We start from the raw sequence: 16,877 nt of genomic DNA on the forward strand, positions 1-16,877 counted from the left end.
CTATGAAATCATATTGCAAATGGACAAAACATATGCCTTATGCACAAGTAAAAAAAATATAAAAAAATGATGATAATAAATATGACTAAAGTATGTTGATACAGTTCTTATACATGTGTAATTGACACAAAAATCGAAAGAATTTTGAAAAGCGGTCCAGAAAGCACTTTTTTTAAGGGTCGGTGAAGTTTTTCAAAATGCTTGCTTTTTTTGACTTTTGACTTCCTATGAAATCATATTGCAAAAGGAGAAAACTTATCCATTATGCACAAGTTAAAAAAATAAAAAATAAATGATGATAATAAAATATGACTAAAGTATGTTGATACAGTTCTTATACATGTGTAATTGACACAAAAATCGAAAGAATTTTGAAAAACGGTCCAGAAAGCACTTTAAGGGTTTGCTAGGTTTTTGATTTTTTTTTCACTTTTTCAAAATGTTGCTTTTGGATGTTGACTTGTGTTGCATTTGCAATATGAAAAACCACGGTGGAGCGTGCTCGCCACCTGTTGGATTTTTAAAGTATTACACCTAGCATTTGCAATCAACTTTGAACGAAACGATGCCGAATTGAGTGGTATTGGACACCGTGTATAGGCTTTGTCCAGCACCAATGACTTCCCATTCATTTTTCTCCATTTCAGGGGAGTGTTCCCTTACATATACAGTGCATTCTGAAAGTATTCATAAACCTTGAATTTTTTCACAATTTGTTACATTACAGCTTTATTCTAAAATTGATTAAATTGTTTTGCCTCATCTAGCTGCACACAATACCCCATAATGACAAAGGAAAAAATATATTTTTTGTGAAAATGGAATTCAGACCAATCCTTTATTCAGTACTTTGTTGAAGCACCTTTGGCAGCGATTACAGCTTTGAGTCTTCTTGGCTAAGTTCTGTCAGATTGGATGGGGAGCGTTGCTGCACAGGTATTTTAAGGTCTCTCCAGAGGTGATTGATCGGGTTCAAGTCCAGGCTCTGGATGGGGCACTCAAGGACATTGAGAGACTTGTCCCAAAGCCACTCCTGTGTTGTCTTGGCTGTATTCTTTGGGTCGTTGTCCTGTTGGAAGGGGAACCTTTGCTCTGAACCTTTCAGGGTCCAGTCGGAGGTCCTGTGCAGTCTGTAGCAGGTTTTCATCAAGGATCACTCTGTACTTTGCTTCGTTTATCTTTGCCTGGATCCTGACTAGTCTCCCAGTTCCTATTGCTAAAAAACATCCATACAGCATGATGCTGCCACCACCTTGCTTCACCGTAGGGATGGTGCCAGGTTTCCTCCAGATGTGATTCTTGGCTTTCAGGCCAAAGAGTTCAATCTTGTTTTCATCAGACCAGAGAATCTTGTTTCTCATGGTCTGAGAGTCCTTTAGGTGCCTTTTTGGCAAACGAAGCGGGCTGTCGTGACTTTTACTGAGGAGTGGCTTCCGTCTGGCCACACTACCATAAAGGCCTGATTGGCGGAGTGCTGCAGAGATGGTTGTTCTTCTGGAAGGTTATCCCATCTCCACAGAGGAACTTTAGAGCTTTGTCAGTGTGACCATCACGTTCTTGGTCACCTTCCAGACCAAGGCCAAAATGCAAAGCGGTCATCAAGGCAAAGTGTTTCTATTTGAAGAATCTCAAATATAAAATGTATTTTGATTTGTTTAAAACTTTTTATTCTACAGTGGAGAAAATAGTACAAATAACGAAGAACCCTTGAATGAGTAGGTGTGTCCAAACCTTTGACTGTTACTGTATATATAAATAATATATCATAGTTGGTACAGTTTGAATGAGTCATTTGGTGGCATTTTGTACAATTTAAATACTCTAGAGTTTTTGATAGTGAGTGTCTTTACACAATAGGAGACAAAATTGGTGTTATTCCTATCGACATGAATGTGGTGTCATATTTAAACTAAGTTGACTTGTAATTGTCATTTGTTTTTTGTTCTTGAGCTATGTCTGTTTATTTGAAATTTGTGAGAAAATTTGCTTAATCTTGAAAATTCTCAGTAATCTACAGCAGCATTCTAGAATTCTATTGGGGTCCAAAGGGTTATATCAGTAGAGTCTCTCTAGAAAACAACTTTTTTCCAAATTCAGTACATGTTTCAGGTCAACGGGTGCTTTTTGTATGACATTACATGCAGTCTGTAGATCGGCTATAGCTGGTTCACAGAGGAGTCAGTACATCACAGTGTCATCAGCATAAAAGAACCAATAGCATTTATATACAATGTGAATAGTCACACGACCTGCTAATACATTACTCTGATTGCAGTAGGATTGGGAAACTGAATATAATTTTCAGTGTACTGAATGTGTGCTTGTCTCACCTTTTTCCAAGCTCTATCATATACCCTGGAACAGTCTTCCAGTGAATCTTGGCCTTCAGAGTGGGTCTGGACCCAGGCAGATGTGCAGTGGCAGTTTTCATTGACATCTCATATGACTGACACTCAGCTCCCCATCTTAGGTGCATCTAACATGAAAAGGAGAACACTTATGAAGCCATCACATTGAATAACATGTCTTGTTTCTCCAATCCCTATTGAGAGATATCTCTCCCCACCTTGTATCTACACTATTTAGAAAAACAGGTTCGAAAAGGGTTCTGCCCCTCTCCTGATACGAGAACACTTTTTGGATCTCATATGGGGACAGCTGATTAACCTTTTTAGGTTCTAGTTAGTACCTTCTTTTCTTAGTGTACTGCCTATTACCTTCAGGGTTGGGGGGTAAACAGATTACATGTATTAAGTAACATGTAAGGGATTACACAAATTGGTAACTGTGATCTGTTACGTTACCAGCAAAAATGTTGTAATCATATTACAGACACTTTTGAAAAACTAGATTACTTCGAGGATTACTTTTAAATTCAGAAAGTATGTTTGCAAAAACATATTTGGCACCTCTCTGTTTTTAAATGACATTCAAATCAGCATTGAAAAAATGCTCAAATGTAAGTTTGTTCCACCTGAGTGTCTGACCACAAGCCAGAGACCACTATGATGACACACCAAATGTGTTGGATGTGGGAATGGATTGCGGGAAAAGAGCAGGAATAGGCTTATATAGTCTACAGTCCAAGATATGTCTCCAATGGTGTGACTACTGCCGGCATACAAAGATTATCCAACTTGAACAAATGCTTGGAGGTAAGGATAACAACAGCTTTGTAGTCTATGGCAAAACGGATATCAATTATTATTAATATCTACATAGCGCATTGATGTGAATCACACTGCTGCTCTCTCATTTAGTTATTTGCGCCTTATGGATTGTGGTTGTTGTGGATGGCTGTTCACAAATCGAAATGTACATTTGAACCAAAGAAATTCAAGAAATTTAAGTTGCACAACAATCACTGTTTTTGAAACCAGTGGACAGCCAATGAAATATGCGCTCTTGCAACAGCTGCATAGTGCAGATCCCAGCCTATAGAATAATGGTGGGCATTTTATTGCTCAATCTAATTCATGCTGATAAGAAAAGAAAATACATAGGCCTAATGGACACATGCTCAAATTCGCACACTTTTGGTAGACTTAAAGGGGCAATATGTATTTGCTACATCCATTTTTGGACTAATAAATCCATTGATTCTTGATGAATAAAACTTGTAAATGCCTCATGAGCTTATTTTAACTGTCACACTCCATAAGAAACCAAAATATAAGCTTGTTTTTCTCCATTGTTTGTAAACATTGTAAATGTAAACAAACAAGGTATATATACAGTGGGGATATAACTCCCTCCCACTGTATATAATTTTATTTCACCTTTTTTTAACCAGGTAGGCTAGTTGAGAACAAGTTCTTATTTACAACCGCAACCTGGCCAAGATAAAGCAAATCAGTGCGATACAAACAACAACACATAGTTACACATGGAATAAAACATGCAGTCAATAACACAATAGAGAAAAAAGTCAATAAACAGTGTGTGCAAATGAGGTAAGATAAGGGAGGTACAGCAATAAATAGGCCATAGCGTTGAAATAATTACAATTTAGCAATTAAACACTGGAGTGATAGATGTGCAGAAGATGAATGAGCAAGTAGAGATACTGGGGTGCAAAGGAGCAAAAAAAAAATAAATAACAGTATGGGGATGAGGTAGTTGGATGGGCTATTTACAGATGGGCTATGTACAGGTGCAGTGATCTGTGAGCTGGTGCTTAAAGCTAGTGAGGGAGATATGGGTCCCCAGCTTCAGTGATTTTTGCAGTTCGTTCCAGTCACTGGCAGCAGAGAACTGGAAGGAAAGGTGGCCAAAGGAGGAATTGGCTTTGGGGGTGACCAGTGAAATATATCTGCTGGATCGCGTACCAAGGGTGGGTGCTACTATGGTGACCAGTGAGCTGAGATAAGATGGGTTTTTACCTAGCAAAGACTTATAGATGACCTGGAGCCAGTGGGTTTGGCGATGAATATAAAGCGAGGGCCAGCCAACGAGAGCATAGAGGTTGCAGTGCTGGGTAGTGTATGGGGCTTTGGTGACAAAACGGATGGCACTGTGATAGACTGCATCCAATTTGCTGAGTAGAGTGCTGGAGGCTATTTTGTAAATGACATCGCCGAAGTCAAGGATGGGTAGGATAGTCAGTTTTACGAGGGTATGTTTGGCAGCATGAGTGAAGGAGTCTTTGTTTTGCGAAATAGGAAACCGATTCTAGATTTAATTTTGAATTGGAGATGCTTAATGTGAGTCTGGAAGGAGAGTTTACACTCTAACCAGACACGTAGGCATTTGTAGATGTCCACATGTGCTAACTCAGAACCGACCAGAGTAGTGATGCAGGATGGGCGGGCAGGTGCTGGTAGTGATCGGTTGAAAAGCATGCATTTTTTTTTAAACTGCATATAAGTGCAGTTGGAGGCCACGGAAGGAAAGTTGTATGGCATTGAAGCTCATCTGAATGTTAGTTAACTTATTCGTGCGAGGGGGCAGTATTAGGAGGTTTGGATGAATGAGGTGCCCAAAGTAAACTGCCTCTTACTCAGGCCCAGATGCTATGATATGCAACTAATTGGTAGTATTGGATAGAAAACACTCCACAGTTTCCAAAACTGCTAAAATTCTGTCTGTGAGTGTAACAGAACTGATATGGCAGGCAAAAACCCGAGGACAATCTATCCAGAAATAGTTTCAGCTCACCACTGATTACAATGGCTGGGAATGGGAATATAAATGGAACACCTCCCAGATTGCAGTTCCTTAGGGCTTCCATTAGATGTCAACAGTCTTTAGAAAAATGCGCTAGAATTTGTAGTTTTTCTCAGTGGCTCCCATTTTGGCTGTCGTGTTTGTTGCGCGTTCCAGTGAGGGCATGCACTTCGTTATTTATCTCCGGTAATGTTATTCTCTGTCTTAAGTTTATTGTTTATTTACATAATAGGGTACCTGAGGATTGATTAGGAACATTGTTTGATATTTTTGGAAGAAGTTTATTGGTAACGTTTGGGATTCTTTTGTATGCATTTTTAACCCCTAGTAACTCCCCATCCCGGGTGCGGGAACGTAATCATCGACTGACACTAATTAGCATAACGCAATGGACATAAATATTCCAAGAAAATATTCGTATTCATGAAAATCACAAGTGAAATATATTGAGACACAGCTTAGCCTTTTGTTAATCACCCTGTCATCTCAGATTTTCAAAATATGCTTTTCAGCCAAAGCTAGACAAGCATTTGTGTAAGTTTATCAATAGCCTAGCATAGCATTTTGTCCAGCTAGCAGCAGGTAACTTGGTCACGGAAATCAAAAAAGCAATCAAATTAAATAGTTTACCTTTGATGAGCTTCGGATGTGTTCACTCACGAGACTCCCAGTTAGATAGCCAATGTTCCTTTTTTCCAAAAATATTATTTTTGTATGCGAAAAAGCTCCGTTTGTTCTTCACGTTTGGCTGAGAAATCGCCCGGAAATTGCAGTCATGAAAACGTAGAAAAATATTCCAAATTAGCTCCATAATATCGACAGAAACATGGCAAACATTGTTTATAATCAATCCTCAAGGTGTTTTTAAAATATCTATTCGATAATATATCCAGCGGGACAATTGGTTTTTCAGTAGGACCGATTGGAATAATGGCTACCTCTATATTTTACGCGAGAATCACTCTGGGAGCCATCAGGTGACCAGTTGCGCAATGTAGCCGCTTACGGGTATTCTTCAACATAAATGCGTAAAACTATGTCACAATGCTGTAGACACCTTGGGGAATACGGAGAAAAAGTAATCTGGTTGATAGCCCATTCACTGCTCAATAGGGACGCATTGGAACACAGAGCTTTCAAAAGATGAGTCACTTCCGGATTGGATTTTTCTCAGGCTTTCGCCTGCAACATCAGTTCAGTTATACTCACAGACAATATTTTTACAGTTTTGGAAACTTTAGAGTGTTTTATATCCTAAACTGTCAATTATATGCATATTCTAGCATCTTGTCCTGACAAAATATCCCGTTTACTACGGGAACGTTATTTTTCCAAAAATTAAAATACTGCCCCCTAGTCACAAAAGGTTCAAGTTTATGATGTGGTTGTTACTGACAAGAAGCACATGGCTGAGCTCTTTAATCACCACTTCATTAAGTCAGGATTCCTATTTGAGTCAGTCATGCCTCCTTGCCCATCCAACATTTCAGACTTTCGCCTGCAATATCAGTTCTGTTATACTCACAGCTTTAGAGTGTTTTCTATCCTAAGCTGTCAATTATATGCATGTCCTGACAAAATATCCCGTTTACTACGGGAACGTTATTTTTCCAAAAATGAAAATACTGCCCCCTAGTCACACAAGGTTAATGAGCGAAACCAGTGGATTACGGAGTCAAGCGCGCCAATGGAACAGACTTTTTTGGGAAATAAAGAAGGAATTTATCAAACAAAATGACCATTTGTTATGCAGCTGGGACCCTTGTGATTGCAACCAGATGAAGATCTTCAAAGGTAAATTATTAATTTTAGCCCTATTTCTGACTTTCTTGACTACTCTGCTCGGTTGGAAAATGAATGTAATGCTTTTGTGTGCGGAACGCTGTCCTCAGATAATCGCATGGTGCCGTAAAGCCTTTTTGAAATCTGACAAAGCGGCTGGATTAACAAGAAGTTAAGCTTTTAACTGACACTTGTATTTTCATGAATGTTTAATATTAGAATTTTTGTAATTTCATTTTGCGCTCTAGAATTTCACAGGATGCTGGCCAGGTGGGACGGTAGCGTCCCAATGATCCACAATAAGTTTTAACACAGTGTCCAAAGAAGGGCCAGAAGTACACAGAATGGTATCGTCTGTGTAGAGGTGGGATCATAGAATCACCAGCAGCAAGAGAGACATCATTGATGTATACAGAGAAAAGAGTCGGCCCGAGAATGGAACCCTGTGGCACCCCCATAGAGAATGCCAGAGGTCCGACCTCTAAGAAGTAGTTGGTGAGCCAGGCGAGGCAGTCATTTGAGAAACCAAGATGCTGATAAGGATGTGGTGATTGACAGAGTCGAAAGCCTTGGCCAGGTCGATGAAGACAATTGCACAGTACTGTCTTGTATCGATGGTGATTGTGATATCGTTTAGGACCTAGAGCTTGGATGAGGTGCACCCATGACCAGCTCGGAAGTCAGATTACATAGCGGAGAATGTATGGTTGGATTCGAAATGGTCGGTGATCTGTTTGTTAACTTGGCTTTCGAAGACCTTAGAAAGGCAGGGTAGGATAGATATAGGTTGGTAGCAGTTTGGGTCTAGAGTGGGTCTAGAGTGTCTCCCGCTTTCTTATCTTTGGGGATCTTGGGGTTGGGGGTTGCAATGTTTTTGATCTTGGGGTTGGGGGTTGCAAAGGGGTTGCAATGGGGTTGCAATGTTTTTGGCTGATAATTTTAGAAAGAGAGTGTCCAGATTGTCGAGCCCTGCTGATTTGCAAGAGTCATCAGAACATCAGCTATCTGGATTTGGGTGAAGGAGAAATGGGGTAGGCTTGGGCAAGTTGCTGTGGGGTGTGCAGGGCAGTTGACCAGGGTAGGGGTAGCCAGGTGGAAAGCATGGCCAGCCGTAGAAAAATGCTTCTTGAAATGTTCAATTATCGTGGATTTAACGGTGGTGACAGTGTTTCCTAGACTCAGTGCAGTGGGCAGCTGGGAGGAGGTGCTCTTATTCTCCATGGACTTTACAGTGTCCCAGAACTTTTTTGGAGTTTGTGCTGCAGTATGCAAATATTTGTTTGAAAAAGCTATTCTTTCCTTTACTAACTGCGTGTTTATATTGGTTCCTGACCTCCCACAAAAGTTGTGGGGTCTATTCAATGCAAATGCAGTATGCCAAAGGATGTTTTTGTTCTGGTCAAAGGCAGACAGGTCTGGAGTGAACCACGGGCTATATCTGTTCCTGGTTCAATTTTTTTTTAATGAAGCGTACTTATTTAAGATTGTGAGGAAAGCACCTTTAAAGAATAACCAGGCTTCTTCTACTGACAGAATGAGGTCAATAACCTTCTAGGATACACGAACCAGGTCGAATAAAAAGGCGTGCTCGCTGAAGTGTTTCAGGGAGCATTTGACAGCAATGAGGGGTGGTTGTTTGCATGCAGACACATTGGTTGAAGACAGCAGAGGTGAATTTGGAGGGTTGGTTGGTTAGGATGATATCTATGAAGGTGCCTGTGTTTACGGATTTGGGGTTCTACCTGGTAGGTTCATTGATCATTTGTGTGAGATTGAGAGCATCATGCTTAGATTGTAGGATGGCCGGGGTGTTAAGCATGTCCCAGTTTAGGTCACCTAACAGCACAAGCTCTGAAGATAGATGGAGGGCAATCAATTCACATATGGTGACCAGGGCACAGTTGGGTGCAGAAGGTGGTCTATAGAAAGCGGCAACGGTGAGAGACTTGTTTCTGGAAAGGTGGATTTTGACCTGGATAGTAAGACAGAGCTCTGCAGGCTATCTCTGCAGTAGATTGCAACACCGCCCCCTTTGGCAGTTCTATCTTGTCGGAAAATGTTATAGTTAGTAAGGTTATAGTAAGGTTTTATTGGACTTCCTAAGCCAGGATTCAGACACGACTAGGACATCCGGGTTGGCAGAGTGTGCTACAGCAGTGAATAAAACAATCTTAGGGTGGAGGCTTAACATACATGTTAACATGCATGAAACAAAGGCTTTTTACGGTTACAGAAGTCAACAAATGAGATCGCCAGGGGAATGGGAGTGGAGATAGGCACTGGATTAACCTCTACATAACTAGAGGAGCAGAGGAGGAGTAGGATTAGGGTACGCCTGAAGGCTATAAGAACTGGTCGTCTAGTACATTTGGAACAGAGAGTAAAAGGAGCAGGTTTCTGGGTGCGGTAGAATAGATTCAATGCATAATTTACAGACAAAGGTATGGTGGGATGTGAGTACAGTGGAGGTAAACCTAGGCATTGAGTGATGATGAGAGAGGTATTGTCTCTAGAGACATCAATTTAACCAGCTGTGGTCACCGCATGTGTGGAAGGTGGGACAAGAAGGTTAGCTGAGGCATATTGAGCAGGGCTGGAGGCTCTACAGTGAAATAAGACAATGATCACTAACCAAAACAGCAATGGACAAGGCATTTTGACATTAGGGAGAGGCATGCGTAGCCAAGTGATCATGGGGTCCAGTGAGTAGCTGGGCGGGCTGGAGACACAGCTATTCAGACAGCTAGCGGGCATGGGCAAGCAGGCTAGCAGATGGGCCTGCTCGCGAGGTTACGTTGGCAGACCAGTTGTGATGGATCAGCAGGGGTCGGTGTAGTAGAAGGGTCCAGGCCAATTGGCAAAATAGGACCTCTTCAGCTAATAGTCTGGTATGCTCTAGACAGCTAGCGGGCCGTGGCTAGCAGATGGAAAATTCAGGGACGTCGTGACGGAGGAACCTGTTGAAAAATCCCCTCAGGCGGATTACGTCGGTAGTTCAGTTGTGATGGATTGGCGGGGCTCTGCATCGGCAATACATTGGGGTCCAGGCCAATTGGCAAAAATAGGTATTGTAGCCCAAGGAGTGGCTGATGGAATTCTTCAGCTCGCCGGGAGATGGGCCTAGCATAGGCGAGCTCCAGGCTAATTGGTGCTTTCTTCGGGACAGAGACGTTTTCCAGGAGAAGCCAATCGGATAGCAGCTAGCTAGCGGGAATTATCCAGGTTAAGAGGTTCAGAGCTTGTGGTAGGAATCCGGGGATATGGAGAAAAAGTCAGATAAGCTCTGGGTTGAATCTAGCTGTGCAGCTTGGCAGGAGTTGTCCGGGCTAAAGGTTAGCTGATGACTGCTAGCAGTGGCTAGTTGACTACTACCAAGGAGCTGGCTAGCTTCTGTGTGGGGGTCTGGTTCTCAATTAAAGAAAATAGCAGATCCATACCACTATGGGTGAGGCGGGTTGCAGGAGAGTATGTTGAAGTTGGGTTTAAGAAAAAGATCCAAAATATATTCGAAGACAAAATATTTAAATATACGTATACTGTATATATACAGTATATGTATACACATGGGACACGACAAGACGAAGAAAAAAGACGCCTGACTGGTACGCCATCTTGGATTCTGTAAAGACTCATAAGATGCTAAAAACAATAATTGTGATACCATGGATGGTCAGCCCTTGCATCCATAGCTCTGTCTATTAATCTGAGAGTGGTTATATTTCTCAAGGCCTCTCCCTCAGCTTTTTCCAAAACAGAGGCGGGGAAACTGTTTTGTTATTGCTTCATCTGTGGATTTGTCCTTTAAACAGCTGCATATTATCAAGATATCAAAGGTTCACCAACAAAAAGGTAAATAATAGGCCTTTTGCAAATGCAGCACATGGCATTAATTATTCACATGTAAATAGCACTTTTCAGTAGTGCTCAAAGCCTGCAATTCCATGAGCACAGCATTTATTTTTCAACTCGACTCAATGAGCCCACCATGACCACAAAATAATTAACAACAGAGTAGGGATAGCTAAGAAGTTTTGGGGTGATGCTCAGGTAAAACCTTTCCAGAAACAAGTCTCTCACCGTTATCTCACTCACTCACTCTCACTGGTCATCCCCAAAGCCAACACTTACTTTGGCAGCCTTTCCTTCCATTCTCTGCTGCCAATGACTGGAACGAATTGCAAAAATCAGTGAAGCTGGAGTCTTATATCCCCCACTCTAACTTTAAGCATCGGCTGTCAGAGCAGCTTACCGATCACTGTACCTGTACACAGCCAATCTGTAAATAGCACACCCAACTACCTCATCCCCATATTGTTATTTATCCTCTTGCTCTTTTGCACCCCAGTATCTCTACTTGCATATCATCATCTGCACATCGATCACTCCAGTGTTAATGCTAAATTGTAATTATTTCGCCTCTATGGCCTATTTATTACCTTATCTTCCTACTCTTCTACATTTGCACATGTATACATATATTTTTCTATTGTGTTATTGACTGTACGTTTGTTTTTTGTTTATATGTAACTCTGTGTTGTTGTTTTTGTCGCACTGTTTTGCTTTATCTTGGCCAGGTTGCATTTGCAAATGAGAACTTGTTCTCAACTGGCTTACCTGGTTAAATAAATGTGAAATAAAGAAATATTAACAATGTGGCTAATCTATACTTCCATATTTCCAAGTCGTATACTTGAAGATCATGGAGTATATAATTTATTGGACTGACTGGAATTGTGATAGACTTTGGTTTTCCATGTAAAGATATCATTTAATCGTATTATTATATGTAGTAGAACGCGATGGGTTTGAAGAAGACTACATAACCAACCCATAAAGTAAAATTGAACATCCATATATGGCCAGCTATGTAAACTTTAACATTGATTAGTCCTGCAATAGATGTTGTTCAATTGGTAACATACATTTTTGTCTTCTTCTAATGCCTCTTAAGGGGAAAGTAATCTCAAATTAACTCAATGTAATAAGATTACGTTACAGAGTTTGGCTAATCCAAAAGTTAAATTACTGATTACAATTTTGGACTGTTAACTATTAACAGACTACATTTAGAAGGTAACCTACCCAACCCTGATTACCTTTAGCTGCTCCTGCCGGACCTTATCCACATTTGCATCTGTGCACAACTTCCAGTTGGCCTCCTCCCCAATCTGAGACACGATCAGCTGGGTGTTGTCCATCTGGGCAGCAGGGGTGTAGAAAGCAGCTGCTTCGTAACCCTCTGGCTTTGTGTTGCCACTCATGGCCAGAACCTTGATGGTGAACACTGGTTCAGAATTGCCATTCCAAGCCTGAGGAGGAGTACAAGAAGGCACAAAGGTCCTTATACTGCCATCACTGTTTTGTAAACACAACTAGGTTTCGAGTGAAAAAAATAATACTTTCGTCATGTCTGAAATAATGCAGACAGTGATGACACTGTCTTTGAATATTGATTGATATGAATATACCCCCCTTAAAACAACAACCACAACAAAAAGTTACAGTAGTCAGTGGTGCACTTCAGCCATAGCCCTACCTCAGAAGCAGAAGCTTCTTTAGCTTTGAAGCTTGCTTGATGAGATATTCCGCTGCTTGAGGAACTAGAGGAGTGATGGAAACTCTTGGTTGCGTACTGCAAACACAAAAATAGAGTAGAAATGGTCACATACTGTATGAACTTAGCAATGTATGTGTGCAGATCATGACAGTACCATGGCCAAGTACCATGGCCAAGTACCTTGGGAAGCTTCTGCAGGGTGTCAAGCAGGTGGCGGACACTAACTGTGTACTTGGTTGGGCTGGCGTTCATCTCAATGTGAATCTTGTCAACAGGTTTGTTGGACTGGACTGATAATGAAAGAGAGGAATTCGATTTTAATTGTCACACATATGAAATCTAATGAGGCTTGTTATTGTTGTGGAATTCCATTTCCCTTTCAAATGTTGGTGCTTTATTGTGAAAGAATGAAAGGCGAAGATAGATTAGAGGAATGTATATAATAGGTCCAGTTAAGTAAGGTGTAAGCAAGGACTGAACCCTGCCACAGGGCTGATGTACAGTCTGGGGTCGACAGCACAAACGGTGGACCAGTTCCTGGCACATCCAATAAGGCTCAATAAATGACGGTCCAAAACAATGTACAAGAAAAAGCCTATTACGTCATACTTTATACTTGTATATGCTGTTACCTGGTTGAATTGTACATGCAAAGTTGGTGTATCCCAAGAAGTAGTAAAGGGGGTATTCATCAATGTAGTGTGATCTCGTTGCCTCAAACTCAACACAGAAAACTGCCCCATAGATGTTAGCCTCTGCACACAACTTTACTTGTGGATGGTAAATGTCACATTTTACAATCTATTTGGCAAAAAAGAAAGCATATTATGAGTGCACACATATCTCTATTACTTTGCGTGTAATAATCTTTTCCTTGGAGAGTGATTGTACCTTTTGTCCAGAGGTCAAATATCTTTGCTCAGGTGGCTCTATATCCTTATTAGCCTCAACAGAGTCAGGCATCATTGGGGTCATTTTAGCACGTGATGGCTCCTCAATATTCCTTGAGACCGCATATACGTCAAACCTATTGTAACAAAAAGAAAACTAGCATCTGTTAAGTTACTATCCATTGCGACAGTTAAAATATTGTTTTTGACAGGTCTAATGAAATGTGAGAAACATACTTGACTGAGAAAAGTTTAGTCTCCTCTTTGCAAGCAGGAAGGTCAATTTCAAATGTTTTTTGTTTGACGTTCATTTTCATGCTGAATTCCCATGGTATGGCAACTACTGTTTTACTCTTCAGTTCCGCACCACACTGGAAAATGGCAGTGTTTATCCCATGGAAGACAAATTGGTCCTTTGAGAAACTGAAGCAAAATTACGTATAGAACACAATCAGTTATATTAGGAATGAACAATAATTGAGCCATGAATATACTCTGTAAAATGAAACCATTGATATGGGAGGGTTCCTCATAGTATTGTTCTTCTCATAATATGATGCAACATATTGAATAAATACTTGCCGAGGCCTGGAGGGGTCCAGCTGTGTAAGCCGCTGCCCTCAGATCACACTTACTTGGCAGTTCTGCAAGCAACCCATTGCTCTAGCACTACCTCTCTTTCTCACTATCCTTTACAAGAAACATACAAATATGCAAGTTTGACTGCCCCAGCTACCAAAACATAAATACATATTTTACCCAGCAAATCCATCAGTCACTAGTGAAACATCTGAGGTCAACAGTTGTCCCAGGCGATCAGTCAGTGGTGGGCTGATTGCAGCCTTAGCTACATAAGAGAAAATGTTTGCGTTTTATTGATTTTGTATATATATACACATTTATTTAAAAAATGGTATTCTGCTTTGTAATTCAAATGGCCTTGGTATTCAATGTTTACCATTGACGGTAATGGTTGTTAGTGTGTTATAATATTTGCTGATTTCCACTGGGAGACCAAGGGAGGTGGCTTGGATGTAACGGGTCTCAAACATAAGGAAGGGCTTGGTCCAGTGCCATGACATCCCATTCTGAAGATTTTCAATCATACTCCAGACTGGGCTCTCTTTGCCTGCAGATGGACTGACAGTCTGCATGGAGATACCGTGGCAGAAGAGCACAGTGTGTAACAGCTTATTGAGACCACAGGAAATGTGTATCATGAGGTTTTGTTATTGCCCAGAGTGGATAGAGATGGACATGATGTTATACTGAGTAACATGCAATACTTGATTGACTAGAAATCTCACCTTGATAACACTCTGAATTAAGTCATTGTTCAAATCCGCAAAGAAAAACTCTTGACCAAAGATTCGTGTATAGGCAGACAAAAGAGGCTTATCCCCGGGCAATGTCTTCCAATCTTGCAGCTGAAAGAAGATGATTCAATAGAACAAAGTTGAGTTTGAAGGGATGGTACAGTACATTTGAGGGCACTTTCTTATTGCCCGCAACTGTGCAGTATGCGTTTTGAAAAGTCATGAACTCACCACTTTGAATATGGCCTCGAAGTCAGCGTAGCTGAGATGGCCGTTAAAAACTTGAATGTTCTGTCTAAACAGTTCTTTAATTCCGTCAGCACGGAAACCAAGCTTTATGACAGAAACAATAGTCAAATAATGTTTTACTTCAGCATGAAACAGAACAAGTACAAACAATTAATATGAACATTACCGATTACCTCCACAAGTTGTAATATTTTGCCAATGAAATGGAATTTCCCTTTAGTCACTATTTCTGTTGGGATGAAGCTTGCAGCATTTTTCAGCATGAAGATCTCAGTGGCTGTACCAATCAAGAAGTCGTCTGGATATTCAAGAGATATGTGGTCAGTCAATGTTTTTGCGAAGAAAACAGTTTCCTCAGCCTTTCATATACTGTATGTTCTCAAAGTAAACCCATGCCGCTTACAGGTGTTTTGAACTTACCATTAAACCAATCTAGGTGCATGGCTTTGCTGTAGTGGTAACTGACACGACCAAATTTAGGGGCCAGGATTTTCACAGCGACATTGCAGGCTGTTGAGCTTTAACAAAGATAACAAAACAGCCGCAGTTTAAATGCAAAATCAGAAGCATTGACACAACAAATTTGACTCTGCCCTGACAGAAACACTCACAGGAAGTGGTTGTCCGGAGTGCTTGATTTGGCAATGCTCCCAATGAGAGAGTAAGAAAAGCTAGCCACATGCATGTCAGCCTCTTCCAATAGGAATGCAGTCACTGTAGACACCAAAGCCAAAGGTGGCTTAGTTTCAAACAGAATCATACATGCCAGCATACGGATCTCAGTGGGAAGGTGCCTCTGCACAAACAGGCTCACTGTGATGTCCTGGACCTGAAAACACATACGTAAGACATACAGTAGCTAAAGTCATATTATCAAAGAGATTAGACTGGGACTAATACAAAATCCGACTGTATGTCAACTGGTCATCATTTTGTCTGATATAAAGTCAATTTAGTAAATCAATAGATACTCAGTTGCATATTTTTCAATGGGGTCTTTAATTCATTTTCATTTGGGGAATTGACTTGATATCCTAATGTGAGTGGGTCGAAATGTTATTGACACCAATTTAACTCTGACACCAGAACCACAATATCTATGACCGACTTCCTAAATATTATCACCTTTTTAATTTTTGGTTTGTATTCTGGAATTCAGATTTTAGTTGTGAATGTGTACACAATGAAATAAACCAAACTACTGCTACTACTAGTACTGCTACTACTACTAACGCTGTGCGGGTCTCTGACTGCCAGGTGTCTCAGAGACTGCACGGCTGCACTTAGCACACGGGCTGGGAGGGTCACAGGAGTGGCAGACACTCCGGGGAGGAAGCGCCTGATGGTCTTAATGCTGGAGGGGTGGCCTGCATTCCCAATGGCCTTCAGGGCTAGCACCATGTCCAATTCATTGTTTCTCTTCAGGCCATCGATCACCAGGTCCAACAGGGGCTGTTTGAGATGGACGTGTCACATCATGAATTCTGTAATCTGCAGTGATTTGTAGCTAATATCTATTCAGAAATAGTCTGAACAACAGCAAAACTACACAAGATTATCGTAGCAGTAGTCATAACATTCACAATACCATCTTCTGCCATATAACCAGAATAAACTGGAACATAGATTATGCATTTGGTTTCTTTACCAGTAAGTAATGCAATGGTAATTGAGCCAATTACCTGAACAACTGCCACCGGGCAAGACTGACCATACTCATAGGTACAGTACCTGTAGACCAGTGATCCATAGGACAACACCACAGTGTTCCACAGCATTGGGTGGGACTTACTGAAGGGCATGGACAGAAACTCCTACAGAGGGACGATTGATTATGAATCACTCTGAGCACATCACATCGACCACATGATTTTGTCATCTAGCGTAAAAAAAAAGTTAAATGGCCCATAAGCCCAT

General features: G+C 41.0%; 1 protein-coding gene across 1 annotated transcript in view; it reads right to left on the reverse strand.

The window, feature by feature from the left end:
* Positions 1-16,877, reverse strand: part of vtg3 (vitellogenin 3, phosvitinless) — a 43,011-nt gene that overhangs the window by 22,040 nt on the left and 4,094 nt on the right. The window contains exons 10-25 of the mRNA XM_024378647.2: positions 16,643-16,774; positions 16,194-16,412; positions 15,572-15,789; positions 15,381-15,478; positions 15,134-15,258; positions 14,943-15,044; positions 14,703-14,822; positions 14,354-14,543; positions 14,155-14,242; positions 13,633-13,818; positions 13,397-13,532; positions 13,138-13,306; positions 12,686-12,795; positions 12,485-12,580; positions 12,045-12,257; positions 2,331-2,476 (exon numbers count right to left, since the gene is read on the reverse strand). Of these exons, the coding sequence (XP_024234415.2) occupies positions 2,331-2,476; positions 12,045-12,257; positions 12,485-12,580; positions 12,686-12,795; positions 13,138-13,306; positions 13,397-13,532; positions 13,633-13,818; positions 14,155-14,242; positions 14,354-14,543; positions 14,703-14,822; positions 14,943-15,044; positions 15,134-15,258; positions 15,381-15,478; positions 15,572-15,789; positions 16,194-16,412; positions 16,643-16,774 (2,348 nt within the window). The remainder of the gene's footprint in view (positions 1-2,330; positions 2,477-12,044; positions 12,258-12,484; positions 12,581-12,685; positions 12,796-13,137; positions 13,307-13,396; positions 13,533-13,632; positions 13,819-14,154; positions 14,243-14,353; positions 14,544-14,702; positions 14,823-14,942; positions 15,045-15,133; positions 15,259-15,380; positions 15,479-15,571; positions 15,790-16,193; positions 16,413-16,642; positions 16,775-16,877) is intronic.

Source organism: Oncorhynchus tshawytscha, linkage group LG18 (assembly GCF_018296145.1).
Source record: "Oncorhynchus tshawytscha isolate Ot180627B linkage group LG18, Otsh_v2.0, whole genome shotgun sequence".
NCBI lineage: Eukaryota > Metazoa > Chordata > Actinopteri > Salmoniformes > Salmonidae > Oncorhynchus > Oncorhynchus tshawytscha.